The sequence below is a fragment of the Spermophilus citellus genome, assembly GCF_964194105.1.
Source record: "Spermophilus citellus genome assembly, chromosome: 10".
Taxonomy (NCBI): domain Eukaryota; kingdom Metazoa; phylum Chordata; class Mammalia; order Rodentia; family Sciuridae; genus Spermophilus; species Spermophilus citellus.
Genome location: NC_138197.1, coordinates 37,725,018 through 37,740,071, shown reverse-complemented (window position 1 = coordinate 37,740,071; position 15,054 = coordinate 37,725,018). Strand labels below are relative to the sequence as shown.

The following is a 15,054-nucleotide window of genomic DNA, read 5'->3' as shown; positions in this document are numbered from 1 at the left end:
TATTAACAATGGATGAAAGCCTAATGAGGAAAAAAGAGCTATTTAAACCTAGATGATGTCCCTGAAATCTATTTCTCACTTTGCGATTATAGGACAACAATTCCTTCCAATCATGTGAGGTGTGTGTGTGTGTGTGTGTGTGTGTGTGTGCACATACATGTGGGCACACGTGTGCACTTGCTTATAAATAATAATTACACATAGGTATTATGTATGAACTACCAGATTTTAAGCTGTATGGACTTTCCTGGAGTTTATAAGGAAAAACTGGGGTGCTTTTTATAGGAAAAATTTTGATTCTTTCTACATAAATCTGATATTAAAAAATATATTGGGGCTGGGGATTTGGTTAAAGCGGTAGTGCGCTCGCCTGGTGTGCATGCGGCCCGGGTTCGATCCTCAGCACCACATACAAACAATGATGTTGTGTCTGCCGAGAACTAAAAACAAAAATTAAATATTAAAAGTTCTCTCTCTCTCTCTCTCTTTCTAAAAAAAATATAGAGAGGTGATAATTCTAGTTATGACCAAGCTTTATCCAACAATTTGAATACTCACTATATGTTCTCAATATTAAATTTTAAAATTTTACTAACAAAAAAACTGAAGTTTCTGAAAACAAATTATGAGGAGGTTAAACAAGGAAAAAATTGCAAAACGATGAAACAGAATATGTCTTTATTTGCCTGCTAGCAAATGAGAATGTAGCTTTCGCCCTAATGTCAGCTATGAAATATACCAGGGTATGGGAGGGACATAAAGTATATGAGTCAGAATTAATTTGAACAATTATAGGAGTGCACTGTTTTCCATAAAAAGGACTGAATTCTTCCATGAGCACTGTGGTGATTTTTGTTGACATTGGTCTCAGAATTTAAAAGAAATCTGAACATTACTGTGCACTCAAAAAGCAAGTGCACATAGAATTTAAGCTCAGTACATTAAAGGAATCACATCTAGTGATCCTAGGCCTGTCTTCTTTTTCCTTTTTTCCCTTCTGGTTTCAACATGGTTAATTTACTAGCAAACATTGCTTCCATTCTCATAATAGTAGAATTTGTCATTGGAAATTTTGCCAATGTCTTCATAGCCCTGGTGAACTGCATTGACTTGATCAACAGACAAAGGATCTCCTCAGCTGATGGAATTCTTTCCGCTCTGGCTGTCTCCAGAATTGGTTTGTTATGGGTAATATCAATAAATTGGTATTTTACTGTGCTCAATCCAGATATATACAGAAAACAAACAGAAATTATTATACGTATTGCCTGGGCAGTAACCAACCATTTTAGCACCTGGCTTGCTACCAGCCTCAGCATATTTTATTTGCTCAAGATAGCCAATTTCTCCAACTTTATTTTTCTTCACCTAAAGAAGAGAGAGAGGAGTGTCATTCTTGTGATAATGTTGGGGACTTTAATGCTTTTGTTTTCTCATCTTGTGATAGCAAGCATTTTGGAGACAATGCAGATGAACGAAAACATAGGGAATGTGACTCAGAATACTAAACTGAAGGACATCACAAACTTTTTAAATATGACTGCATTCACTCTACTGAACTCCATGCCCTTTTTTATATCCCTCATATGTGTTCTGCTGTTAATCTACTCCCTGTGTAAACATCTCAGGAGGATGCGGCTCCACGGCAAAGGATCCCAAGATCCGAGCACCAAGATCCACGTGAAGGCCCTACAAACGGTGATCTCCTTTCTCTTGTTACTTGCTGTGTACTTTGTGTCCTTAACTATATCAGGTTGGAGTTCTAAGAAGCCTGTCACGCTACTGTGCCAGGCTGCTGGCCTGCTCTATCCTTCAAGCCATTCATTTGTCCTGATTTGGGGAAACAGGAAGCTGAAAGAGACCTTTGTGTCAGTTTTGTGGCAGGCAAGATGGTGTCTGAAAGAATGGAAACCACCAAGTCCACATATCAATAACAATGACACCATGTGACTTCTGGCAGGTTTGAAACTGATGGAATCTGCAACATTTTATGCTTCTTACCACTTTTTTCATAGTGTATATATATTTGAGAAATTTCTGAAGATATGCCTAGAAAGCCTTTTATCTATGCTTATTAAATAAAAAGATATGAGCTTGTCTGTTTGTGTGTATGTATGAAAAACATGAAGATGCTTGTTAATAACATACCCTTAATATTTTATTTTGCAAATAAATTAATTATACAAAGTATGACAGGATACAAAATATGTGTCAGAATTATGAAACCATGTGTATTTGACATGCACATTCTATTTTATCCTCCATTTGAAGAATTTATGATTTTATTTATGCACTATGTAGAACTGTCAGATTATTTCAGGAAATTTTTGTTTTCCATGGTTCCTTGTACAGCATATATGTATCAAAGTGTATTAGATTTCAGTGTTTGAACCTCCAACTGTTTTGGATGGCAAAACATTGAATTCTAAATCACTTATCAAAGATGTACGTTTTGAGGTAATTTTATTTTTTCCAAGATTCTTATTTCATGTTTAATAGAATAAACAATTATTATAAAACATTCACACAATAATATTCAAGACTAACAAACATCTGTTGAGTAGATTTAGCATGAATACCATAATTGTACAAAAAAATAGATTTAATACAAAAAAGTGAGAAGCTTAGAAAAAGTAACTTTCTATAAAGGGATGGAGAAGGTAGGATTATGATCATGACTTGATTTCAATGCTATTAACATTTCAGTACACAGTTAGGAAACTCATTTCTTGCTTTTCTTGCAATAACAAAGACCTTTTATTGACATTGAGATCTGATTTTAAATATTTCAGCTTTTTCTTAAACCCTATCTGGACCTCTTAAATGCCAACTATTTCTTTCATTTTTCATTCTTAAAAATTTCTTTGAGCTTAACAGATGAGGACTCTACCTTTCCCTATTTTAAAAATATGCTTACTACAAAATAATACATAAATATTACACATAATTCAATAAACATATCTGCAACCATTAAAATGGCATCTTTGAAATTCATGTGATAATTATAGAGAATTTCTTGAAGTTCTGGTTTAGTATAATTTTGTGTAAAATGTGGAAATGAGAGAAAGTGGGTTGACAACCATAAATGGTAAGTTCTATTATAAGAAGGAAATGTATAACTTTATGACAGCTGAATTCTACTGATTGTATTCTTGGTGTTGTGAAATCTTAACGTTATCATCTAAAACTTAAGTTAGATCATTTTCACAACTAATTCATTTATGTGTTTATCATTCATCTTCCCAGTACATTATAAGCATCATTGAAGCAGAGATTGCTTTGTCTTATTTACTGTTTATTCTCAGCACCTAGAAGCCAGCGCAAGGAATATTATAAAAAATATTATAAAAAAATGTTTTACTGAATAAAATGGTTGAAAGAATGTATGAAATATATGAGGATAGGTAAACCATTAAAAATAAAACCCATCACAAAATCTTCAGGTTGCATGGATTTCTAGGTTCTTGTTTTATGTTGAGGTTACATGTTTAATCAAATACAAGCATTTCTCAGAGCAAAACACTAACTATTCCACAATTCCAGTGAGAATATCTTTAGACTGTAGACTTGATGCAATTATATCAGGAATGTGACGTGAAGAAAAGTTGGAACTCCAAAACTAGATAACATGACAATAGATGACACAATAGTTTCAAAAAAGCATATAGAAATTCTGGTAAATTTGCATATATTTTTTTCTACTATGAGTGACATTATAATTGTGATATGTTGTAGTTGCCTATTTTCTACACAAAAATGGCTTTTGATTTAAAAATTTAGCTACTATTTTTTTTTTCTTTTTGTGGGATGGGGATCAAATCCATGGCCTCTCCCATGAGAGGTAAGCACCCTACCACTGAGCTCCAATCCCAGCCCAACCCCAACCATTGCCTTTCTAGAATGTTATTTTGACATATTTTTAATAGTAATCTCTCTATATAAACTTTTTTTTGTACCTAGGATTGAACCCAGGGATACTGTACCTCTGAGCTACATCTCCAGCCCCCCTTAATTTTTTTAAAAATTTTGAGACAGGTTCTCACTAAATTGCTGAGGGTCCCAGTAACCTGCTGAGGCCAGTCTTGAACTTGCAATCCTCCTGCCTCAGTCTTCCACGTTACTGGGATTACAGGTGTGTGCCACAGTGTGCCTGGATCTCCAAATAAACATTTTATCATTGTTCTGTAAACTCAAAGAAAAGTGAACAAATAAAAATTATAAAATTCAATGGATATCTTAAGCTTGGGGCTTCTAAAACCAGATTCAACGTTAGGGATTAAATTAATAATATGTGGAAAGTCAGATCCGGGGTGGAATTCCATAGGACCTGGAATCTGAGAGGAGAGAAGAGGGGAAATGGTGTGAAATGACATGTTATTCTGCTGGCTGCCATTTCACAATGAGCTGAGAGAATCATTGTGCTGGGCACAAGACAGCACTTGATGTCCAGGACTTCCCCAGGAAGGTCCAAAAGTGGACCTGACCTGCCTTAGTCCTTTAAAGAGAGAGAAGAGTACAAATTGGTCTTCTCAGTTCTCTTCTTTCTACAGTTATCCATTGTTCAGGGTTTACCTAGGGCAGAACCAATCTCTTAAACCATACAGCTCCTTGGTGGCCATTTACAAAGTTAGATCTCATGCTCACAGGATGGAGTTGCTATAGTACAAAATAGAAAGATAACCTGGATCACACAGATGTTGACCAAGAGAACAGGAATTGTCAAAATACCTGAAGATATGCACAGATTTGTGTTCAATACAGTTCACCCCTTGGGCACTGAGGTGTGCTCATGCCCTCCAACAGTGACTTTGGCTTTGTAAACATATTAATTATCAGCTGTTGAAGGTCCTGTGCTTAGAGAGACTTTATGCTTGTTTTAATTGTCTGTTTTTACCATTTTATTTCTTAGACAAAATACTCTTCTGGTGAAGAAGAGGTGGCTTCATGCTAACTCAGTGGGGGTTTGTCACCCTTTTCTTATGAGTTTTGTCAGAGACAGGCACAGCATCCTTGCCCACTTACAAATGCCTCTATCAGCTTTGATCTGCTGAATCATCTTTCAGAGCAATGGGCAGAACATGTTGGATATCAGCCTGCCTGAGCTGTTGAGCCCTCCCCTGCTCTGGGGTCGCTTAAAACCAGCAGCCTTTGAAGAAACCCCATAAATGAGTTAGTGCCACATCCCTGAATGTGGTGATATTGTCTTCAGAGCACATAAAGGCCCAACAAACACTGTGGCACTTTTAGTGACAAGAAATAGAAGATAGCTTGAGAAGACACTTTAGAAAAGATGTTTGCCTATGTAGATCAGACCACTGGACCCTTAGAACATTATTTGTGGTGGAGGTCCCTAAATCCTCTCAGGTTTTTCTCCCTCCTATAGAATTTTCCTTTTCTGTAATGTTATGATATTTTACAATATTTCAGGAACTCGCCACTTCCTGCTTTGGGTACGAATTAATATAACATCACTCATATGTTATATTTAATGGGCACAATGTTTGGAAAATGTTAATGAAACTGGAAGCAGAAGAAGTGATACAGTCCTGACATACCACTGTGAGGTGTGCTGCAGCTCTTAACACACAAATGTTAGCCTGATTTTTCCCCCAAATGGCTATAGATGGAACATCATTCACCAAGTCAACAGCCAGAAACTAAGTGTCAGAGGCAATGTTTGGCTCAATAAAGATTTTGCTTCCTGGAGCATCTATTATTGCAAATCAATCTATATTAATCAGCACTCATTGTATATTCCATCTGTCCATTGCAGGGTCAATATAGGTTAACTTAATAGTGTCATGAGAAGGAGCACCACTCTTATATTTTCCAGTGTTTTGATAGTTCGGTAATTAATTTTATTCCTTGGAGAATGTGGCCATTATATCTTGCTCATTGTCAGTAGAGTATACGATAATGTCCATTATTGTAGAGACCAGGAGCAATGTGAGAGTTTTGCCAATGGCTAAATCTGTCCATTTCAATTAGGTAAATAACTGTAACCCCATTAGACTAACCTTGGGATGGACGTGAGTCCAAGATCTAGGGAGATTCCAATATTCAGAAATTCCCATGCTATGCAGTGGACCACAAGGCTTGTTGGGGTCCCCAGGTATTAGAATCAGGTCCGATCTGGAAATCCCAGAAAATGTGGATATGTGATGTGCCTTTTCCTCTGGGGACTGTTTGCTGGTAATGCTCCAAGTCTTACAGAAACACCATATGAGGACATCCTGACTATTCCTGAGATGCATGTTGAGTCCTTTATCAGGGGGCTTATCCGTGGATTCTGCTTCTTGACTTATTCTCAAAGCTGGGTGAGCTCTTCGAAGGTTGAGTTCAGAAATACAGTTTTTCTTGTTTCCTTTTGGTTTACAGTATTTAGCAGATAGCAAGACCTCTTCACTGCTGTCTTCTGGACCTGCTTCCCTAAGGGTGTTGCTTAAGACTTTCCTGAACCTGATCCTGCAGGGTCTCCAGTGAGTCTAAGCTGCCGGTGCTCAGGCTTCAACCCGCAGGAGCTCTGAGCAGCCCTGAAGGAAACCTACTTGCTTCCCAGGATACCGCCCTCTCCTGGTTATGTCCTTGTCCACCGAGCACAGATTCTCTGTCTGTCTCTTTTGCTGGTACTTACTCTTCTCCCTAAAGAGTAAATATCAGGTGGACCAAGAGCTCAGTTTTACAAACTGGAATCAGTTATGCTGACCTTGTTGCTAGTCCTTACTGAGAGCCTAGCTGAACCGTCCCAAAGAGTTGAATAGCTTGACTGTTCAAATCTGTCTGTCTATCTATATATCTGTCTATCATCTATCTAGCTTATACTGGAAAGTATACTTTTCTTCTTTGATGGGAAAGGTATGTTCAAAAATAATAATATAAGAAAACCACAACAAAATCTAGATAGAAGGGAGCTTCAATAATATTTTTGCTTGAATTTCTACTAAATCAGAGTGGTATTGGGTCCTGAAAACTAATTTAATTTTATTTAAAAGAAAAACATAAGTATTGGAGATTTATAGGTGGGATACTATCATTATAGAAATAACCATGTAAATAGATAGATGTATAGATAGAATTTTGGTTGGTTAAACTCTTTTTGATTATTTGGTAAAGGGAGTCTCAAACTTGTCATGAAATTTCTTTCTTTCAAATGAAATGTACTAACTTCTTCAAATATATGAGTATATCACTGACTCTGAAATGCATGGAGATCCTGCTCTTTTCTCCAGAGTTGACTTGTTATTTTGCTTTCTAGACATAATTTTTGGGAATTATCCTGGGTGCCATCCTTGCCTTGCTGGAAGAGCATCTTTCCCTAGAAGCTGATGTTCAGGTGGAAACCTAATGCATGTCTAATCTGGAATGAGAGATGCAGTATTGGGAGCCTCAGGAAGACCTGCTCTGGGGTGAGTGCAGCCCTCACTTGGGACCGGAGTTCTCTCTTTTCTAAAAGCCCAAGAAGCTCCTGTTCTAGTGCCCCTCCACAAATCCCCACCCCTAGGGTTGTTTGCTTTGCTCTCTGTCACATTTCCTACCTCCTCTCTGTTACAGGAAAGGAGGCAAACCAGGAACCTTCCTGCCTGTAAAGGGTTGGTATGTTTTCTCTAAAAATGTTGCAATGCTGACCTAATGTACGTTTTCAGTATGTCTTTTCCTTAAATGTTAGACATTTGTGAGAAATGTCAAGATATTTGAGATTCAGTTTCTTAGCTCAGTACTGTTTCAAGGGACTGGGGTTAGCCTCAGTCCTTCATAGTGAACCTCATGTCTTTCTCTGCTATCTACGACGTTTACTATACATATTTTTGTGCTGTCTTTGTTAGTTGTTCCTGGATTTATTCTGCTCTTTAGCTATCAAAGAATGATTCTTTAGGCTGCTTATTTCTCCTCTTGCCTAGGCAGCATATCATCCTTCAGCTCCCTGGGTGCGAGTCATGGAGCCGATGTTTGTGGGAGGTGAGCAGAGGAGATAAAATCTGAAGATCTCTGGTGCTCATGGGGGAAAAGTCTCCCTTATCATTCTGAGCAAGGGAGAGGCAAAGAAAGATGTATTCTTGCTGTGTAGATGAACTCATCAACCTTAGAAACTGTTTCATGGCACAACAGGAAGATTTTCATTGCTTTTCAGATGCACAGATAAAATAGTCCCTAGTTTACTGGCTATTTACAGTAATACTGCATCAATTATATTTGAAAGCATTTTTTTAAACAATGTGTTAATTACCAAATCACAGTAATAAGCATGAACTAGATGCATAATGCATGTTGAGTAAACGTAAAAGCTTAATTATTGAAGTGGAAAATGAAGGGGGTTTGGATCCAAATAAATGTGTGTGTGTGTGTGTGTGTGTGTGTGTGTGTGTGTGTGTGTGGTGTGCATGTACGTGTTAGAGACGGGGGAGGGGGAGAGAGGGGATGTAGACCTTATAAAAGTAAAATGGTAAATATTATTTTCAGCACTTTCAGAAGAGCTTTGGACAACGAGTGCATAGTCCCTGTACAGAATAAATTCTAAAGTATTTAAATGAATGAAAGAATGTCAGGGCTTAGGAAGTTTTATATACCATTTACATTATTTTTGCTATTCATATATTGAATTTTGTAGTGTATATGAGAGATTTTATAAGCCAGTATGTTATGAATATTCAAGAGTCAGATATACATAGCATTTTAAATGAATGCCTTAAGAAATTTTCAGCACTATATTAGAAATTGGGACATTCTCTTACAGACAATGAATCTTATCATACTGAGAACACTGGAAATTATTTTAAGTGTGGAATTCATAATTGGAAATTTAGGAAATGCATTCATAGCACTGGTGAACTGCATGGACTGGATCAAGAGAAGAAAGATCTCTTTAGTTGACCAAATCCTGACTGCCTTGGCACTTTCCAGAATTGGTGTACTCTGGTCAATAATCATAGCTCTAGTGATATCTTTGCAGAACCTAGATTTGTGGATGACTGAAAAAATCATAAGAACGATTAATCTTATTTGGACGGTGACCAACCATTTCAGCCTCTGGCTGGCCTCAAGTCTGGGCATCTTTTATTTTCTCAAGATAGCTAATTTTTCTAACTCTGCTTTCCTTTACCTAAAGTGGAGAGTTAATAAGGTGGTGTCAATGACCCTGCTGGTGTCTCTGGTCCTCCTGTTTTTAAACACTGTACTTATAAACACAGAAATTGATGCCTGGATTTGTGGATATAAAGGAAACCTGTCTTACAGTTTCTGTTCGAGGAAGTTTGAACGACTTTCTAGGATTAGTGTAATCATCAACACTGTTTTCCTTTCTGCACCTTTCACTGTGTCCCTGATGACTGTTCTCCTGCTAATCTTCTCTCTGTGGAAACATCTGAAGAGGATGCAGCACAATGCCAAAGGATCCAGAGACGCCAGCACCACGGCCCACGTGAAAGCCTTGCAAACTGTGATCGCCTTCCTGCTACTGTATGCCATTTACTTTCTGTCTCTTGTGCAATTTTGGATCTCTCAGTTTGGGGCAAAAAGTGTGATTGTTTTGTTTTGTTTGGCTGCTGGAATAGTTTTCCCTTCAGGTCACCCATTTGTCCTGATTCTGGGAAATAGTAAACTGAGGCAGGCTTCTTGGTCAGTGCTGGGGCGACTGAAGTGCAGGTTCAAAGATGTGGACCCCTAAAATCCCTAAAACATTTTGGGGATCCTCTTACATTCTAGAGGAAGATCACTTCATTAGAAATTGTTAGACACTATCAATTTATAATTTTCCAACATTCTTTTATTCTCTATTACTTTGTGATTTTACAAAAATTATGTTTGGAATAAGTCCTATTCAAACACATTTCAACTTTAGCAGAATATACATAGGGATGTATATTAATGTGCTTATAAAAAAGGATGTGAGTATAGACTACTTAAATATAAGAACTTGTTATAGTAACATGATACAATCTTTTGTCACTCATTAATCTTCTTGAGTCTTTAAAATGATTAAACCATGATATATGAGATATACATGTGAATATGCAAGAGACACTGTAAAAGTGAAATGGTGTAATTATATACACATAAAATAATTTTCTAATGTAGAATATATGCCTAAAATTCCAGATGAAAAAATGGAGAATAACATATAGACTAGGAAACCAGATGCACTAGATACAATATTTTAAATATTTCAAATCCAATTTTAAAAAGCTTTTTAGAAATTCCTCAGAATAATGAAGCTACTTTATTTTGATTACTCTACCTATATTGTTAACCTTATAATCAAGAATACTTGGAACAAAATGACATTATTAGGAAAATGTAATTTACATTTTGAAATATGTTGCTTTTTTCTAGGTAATTTAATCCATTTTAATTTTAATATATGAGAATACTGAGTGATGGATAATGATAGTCCTTTTGAATGTCATACTGGGAAACTGGTGTTTTTGTTATACAATATGTCATCATATACCTGTATATTACTAGGGTGGAAAACAATCATGTTGTCATAGAAACAGAAATTTAGAGTAACATGTGAGTGACCAACAAATAATTAACATGAACTTTTGCTAAGTATATATGTTTTTAGTATTAACTCTGGTAGAAATTAAAAGTAAATAAAAAGTTACACAAACTTAATGAAATAGGTAAAAAATTTAAATTACTTCAAGAGAAGAGATAAATAGAGGAAATCATGGTCATGTGCTCTGTGTTGAGTTGTTAAACCTTCAGGAAAATAGGATCCTATAAATTTTTAGAAATGAAGAATTCTTTGTTCATAATTTCTTTTGAAAACAGATCTACTCAGGCTGGCTGGTTGGTGTTTGTATAGGTTTTTTCCTTTAACTTAATTCTTCATTTATTTATTCATTTTAAAAAACCTTTTCTCTGTGTATTTGGAGGTATTTTCATAAGAAATAGATGTTGTAGAATAAAGTGAATGTGTGTGATAGGTGACCTCTAAAAAGAGAATACTATAATATTTATGTGGCATAGTCTGTATGCTTAGTACCTTTTTAATGCTCATATACCTGTAATGCTATTTTACATGGGAAGATACTGTGATGCTGAGATGCTAAAAGACTTATGCAGCAGTGTGTGGAGATGACAGCAGAGAGCCAGAGCAATAACTCCTGATAGAGGGAGGCACCCCTCAATTCAGTGACATATCAACAGGAGGATGCTGTTCACAGTCACATCTGTGAGCTGGTGGATGACTACTCAATTTTGGTGGTTATATTCAAGGTTATTTTTTCTATGATGTTAGAAACCTGGCTAAGATGTACACAAAGAGGTACAGGTATTTTTTTTTTTTTGCTTGTTTGCTAATTAGAAGTCAGCTGCCTTACCAATGTGTCATATGAGCTTTGTGTCTTTAGCTCATCCTCTTTTCTTTTGCAGATGAATATCCTATCATCTGCATAAAATATTGCATAGTGGTTATTTTACTTTTTCCTTGTAATTATTTATTTTGGTTGGGTTGCATATTCAAATGGCTCAAATACTCAAAATCTTAGGTACAAATGTGTTAACTGGCATCTCTTTGTGAATGGAGAGTTTCCTGGTGTTTCACCAGTTAAGTGTAATACTGACTTCAGCTTTGAGATTAAATACTTTTAAAAATTATCTTTAGACTCATTCTCTTCTTATCTTTTCTGATAAAATTTGTCTAAAAGGCATACAATATTCATTCTTATTAACATGTCATATATTTCCCTCTCCTCTGACCAATTAAAATAATGATGCATGTTAATAGTCTTGCATAAAACACTGAGGTCTTCTGTCATACACATGCTCTATTCAACGAAATGTTTTGTAAGTATTCACATTCGTATATAGAGTAAGAAATTTATAACTATTAGAGGCAAAGTGAAATTCAGAATATATCTATAAGGTAAGGATAGGTAATATCCAAAAGGGAAACAACAAAATTGAATCATGTGAGAAATCTATTTTAAAAAATCATATGCTTGGGCTGGGGATGTGGCTCAAGCGGTAATGCGCTCGCCTGGCATGCGCGGGGCACTGGGTTCGATCCTCAGCACCACATAAAAATAAAATAAAGATGTTGTGTCCACTGAAAACTAAAAAATAAATATTAAAAAATTCTCTCTCTCTCTCTTTAAAAAAATCATATGCTAGAAGACAACTGATTCATATTATCAACATGCTGAGCAATGTAACTATAACTCTTAATTCTTGGCTAAAAATATGTCCTTAGAGATCCAACTAATTAATATTTCATATGAAAATGATTGGGGCAATTCTCTATACACACCTCCTCTCTGTAAAGGCCATTAATGGACCTACTTTGGAAAGACTGCGGTAGACTGAATGGTTTGCCACTAAAACCCAAACATTAAAGCTCTAACCTCCAATGTGACTGCATTTGAAGATAGGGGAAGTATGGATGTCATTAAGTTTGAAGGAGATCATAAACTGAGACCCTAATACAGTAGGGCTAGTGTCCTTATGAGAAGAGGGGAGACCCCCATGTGTCTGAGTTCACAGAGAAGGTCTTTCGAGGTTACAGAGAACAGATCCTGTGAGAAAATGGCCCACTGACCAGCAGAGGCCTCAGCAGAATCCAGTGCTGCTGGCCCCTTGATCTGGACTTCCAATCTCCAGATCTGTGAGGAAATAAACTCTTGTGTAACACACCCAGTCTGTGGTATTTTGCTAGGGAAATTGGGACATAATAATAATAATAATAATAATAATAATAATAATAGACAAAAATTTAATAGGGAAAGAGTGATGATGACCAATTGAAATGCTAAATATGTTGAGAAAATAAATAAGCACTAGCTTATTTATTTTGTATGAGTGGTAATAAAGTTGGTAGCTTATAGTTTAAAGCAAGATATGATAAGATCTTTTATCACATGAACTGCACAAACACACAATTCTATCTATATAAATTATTCTTAATAAAACTGGTTTATAAAAAAATCTACATAACACCATTGGAAAGGGTAATAGACCATGTCAAGGCCTTTGCTTGGATTGAGAGAAGACAATGATTTAATTAAAAACAATTTTGAGAGAAGACAATGATTTAATTAAAAATAATTTGAAAGTGTGTGTGTGTATGTATGTGTGTGTGTGTGTGTGTGTGTGTGTGTGTGTTGTTTACTAAATAAAATAAAGATAGAAAGCTAAGATAAAATCCCCAGTACTGGGGAAAAAAAGAAAGAAAGAAAGCAGAAACCCTCCAATTTTAGAGCAGTACATATACTCTAAAATTATCTAATTAAACTAGTAAATTTAATTATCTTATTAAACTAGTCAAGTTTTACTTGTTTACTTTTTTACATGTACTACTTTAAAATTATGCATATATAACATTATGTAACATTTTATATAGTATTAGTATGGTCATATATTTTGTACATTTTGAAATTATTTTATTTCATACATTACATCAAGAGTCACTTGTAAAATAAATAAGTGGAAAATGGTTTAAATTGTGTGAATGAAAATGAAAGAAACAAGTGGTCAAAGGACTGTTGGGTGCTTTGTAGTATTTATTTTTTCTTGGTCAGTGAGAGAACACCAGTGTCATCCAGCTGATGTTGGTATCTAAATGCTAAACATCAAATACATTGTTAGATGAGAGATAGTTACATTTTTATCTAATTAAACTAGTAAAATTTTACTTGTTTACTTAGTTTTTAACATGAATTTGAATTCTGAACTAATATACCAAACAAGTAAAAGCTGGTGGAACAATACTATTATCAACAGAAATACTCTCTATCAATGACATAGTTTTTGTTATATAAAAACAAAAACAAAATCACAACAGGCAAAAGAGATTAAGTACCTTGCCTAAGGTCCCATAGTTAGAAAACAGAAAAAAAAAAAATCAAATGTTAGCCTAAGTTTCACTCCTAAGCTTAACTACTTTGTGATCTGCATATATAGACATCCCTTGCTATCTGTGCAGGTTGATTCCAATACTCATGGTTTCCAAAATCCGTGAAAGCATAAGTGCCTTATAAAAATGACAGTATTTGCATATAAACTGTGTGTATCCTTCTGTACACATTAAATCATGTCTAGGTTACTTGTAATTCCTAATAAATGTAAATAAAATGTAAATAGTTATTATAATGTGTTCTTTAAGGAATAGGGGTAAGGAAAAAGATGCATATGTTCAGTAGTGCCAACATTTTTTTCCCAATTATTTTTTATCTGCTGTTGCTTGAATCCACAGGGATGGAACTAGTGACTATGGAAGGCTGACTATAATAATAAAAGAAGAAATTAGTGATATAGAAAACCTAAGTAAAGTGTAGGTGAGGATAAAAGAATTTCTTGGTATAAATCAATAAACAGACAAAAAGTAAAATATAAATAACATTAGAAACACAATAATAGTCTATCAATAAAAGTATTTGAGCACCATTTTTCAACAAAATGTACAAAATTTAAATAAATTAAACAGTTTTAATGCTTACATTGGTGGCATAAGAAGCTTCTCTGTGCCAGCCTCCTTAAGTGCCCAGAGGACCACAGAATACTGCTGTCTGCAGCTTCTCCAGTGGAACCTCATGCAGAGCACCGCTGGTAAGACATGTGTCTGTGAGCAGCTTTCCCAACATCCAAGAGGTGGAATTCTGGAAAGGTCTTGAGAGTGGATTTCTAGTTGTTTCCGTTGGCTCAGCTGGATGAGCCATGGCTATTATCAATGGGGTCTTGTTCTTATTCTTGGATGGTGTGTGTGTGTGGGTATGTGTGCGCGTGCATGCACGCACACACATGTGCACATAGACTTGTTTTTGGTGCTAAATCTTTGTTTTAGGTATAACAGTTATCTGCTATTTTGATATTCAATCCCACTGTTATAGTCAGTAATTCTTTATATTAAATGTTTCCTGTCAAAATTCCTGTGTGATTTGTCTTTTGATTGAACACTGACCATTAGCAGATGTTGAAATATCATTTGATTAAAATTTCAGTGAACCCAAACCAAAAAGACCAATCTATTTGTACTGATAATTATAATACATTTGCATTGTTTTAAAAATGACATATTAGAGATAATCAAAATGGATAAAATCATGACTCAACAATATT

General features: G+C 35.4%; 2 protein-coding genes across 2 annotated transcripts; both read left to right on the top strand.

Annotated features, from left to right (window-relative positions):
* Positions 1-1,008: 1,008 nt before the first annotated feature.
* LOC308658188 (taste receptor type 2 member 43-like) lies at positions 1,009-1,950 on the top strand (the record flags this gene model as incomplete). The annotated part of the gene is made up of 1 exon (XM_081310797.1): positions 1,009-1,950. The coding sequence occupies one exon, from the start codon at positions 1,009-1,011 to the stop codon at positions 1,948-1,950; it is 942 nt and encodes a 313-aa protein (XP_081166923.1).
* Positions 1,951-8,734: 6,784 nt separating this feature from the next.
* Positions 8,735-9,661, top strand: LOC308658187 (taste receptor type 2 member 14-like; the record flags this gene model as incomplete). Its single annotated transcript, XM_081310796.1, has 1 exon — positions 8,735-9,661. The coding sequence occupies one exon, from the start codon at positions 8,735-8,737 to the stop codon at positions 9,659-9,661; it is 927 nt and encodes a 308-aa protein (XP_081166922.1).
* Between the last annotated feature and the right edge of the window lie 5,393 nt (positions 9,662-15,054).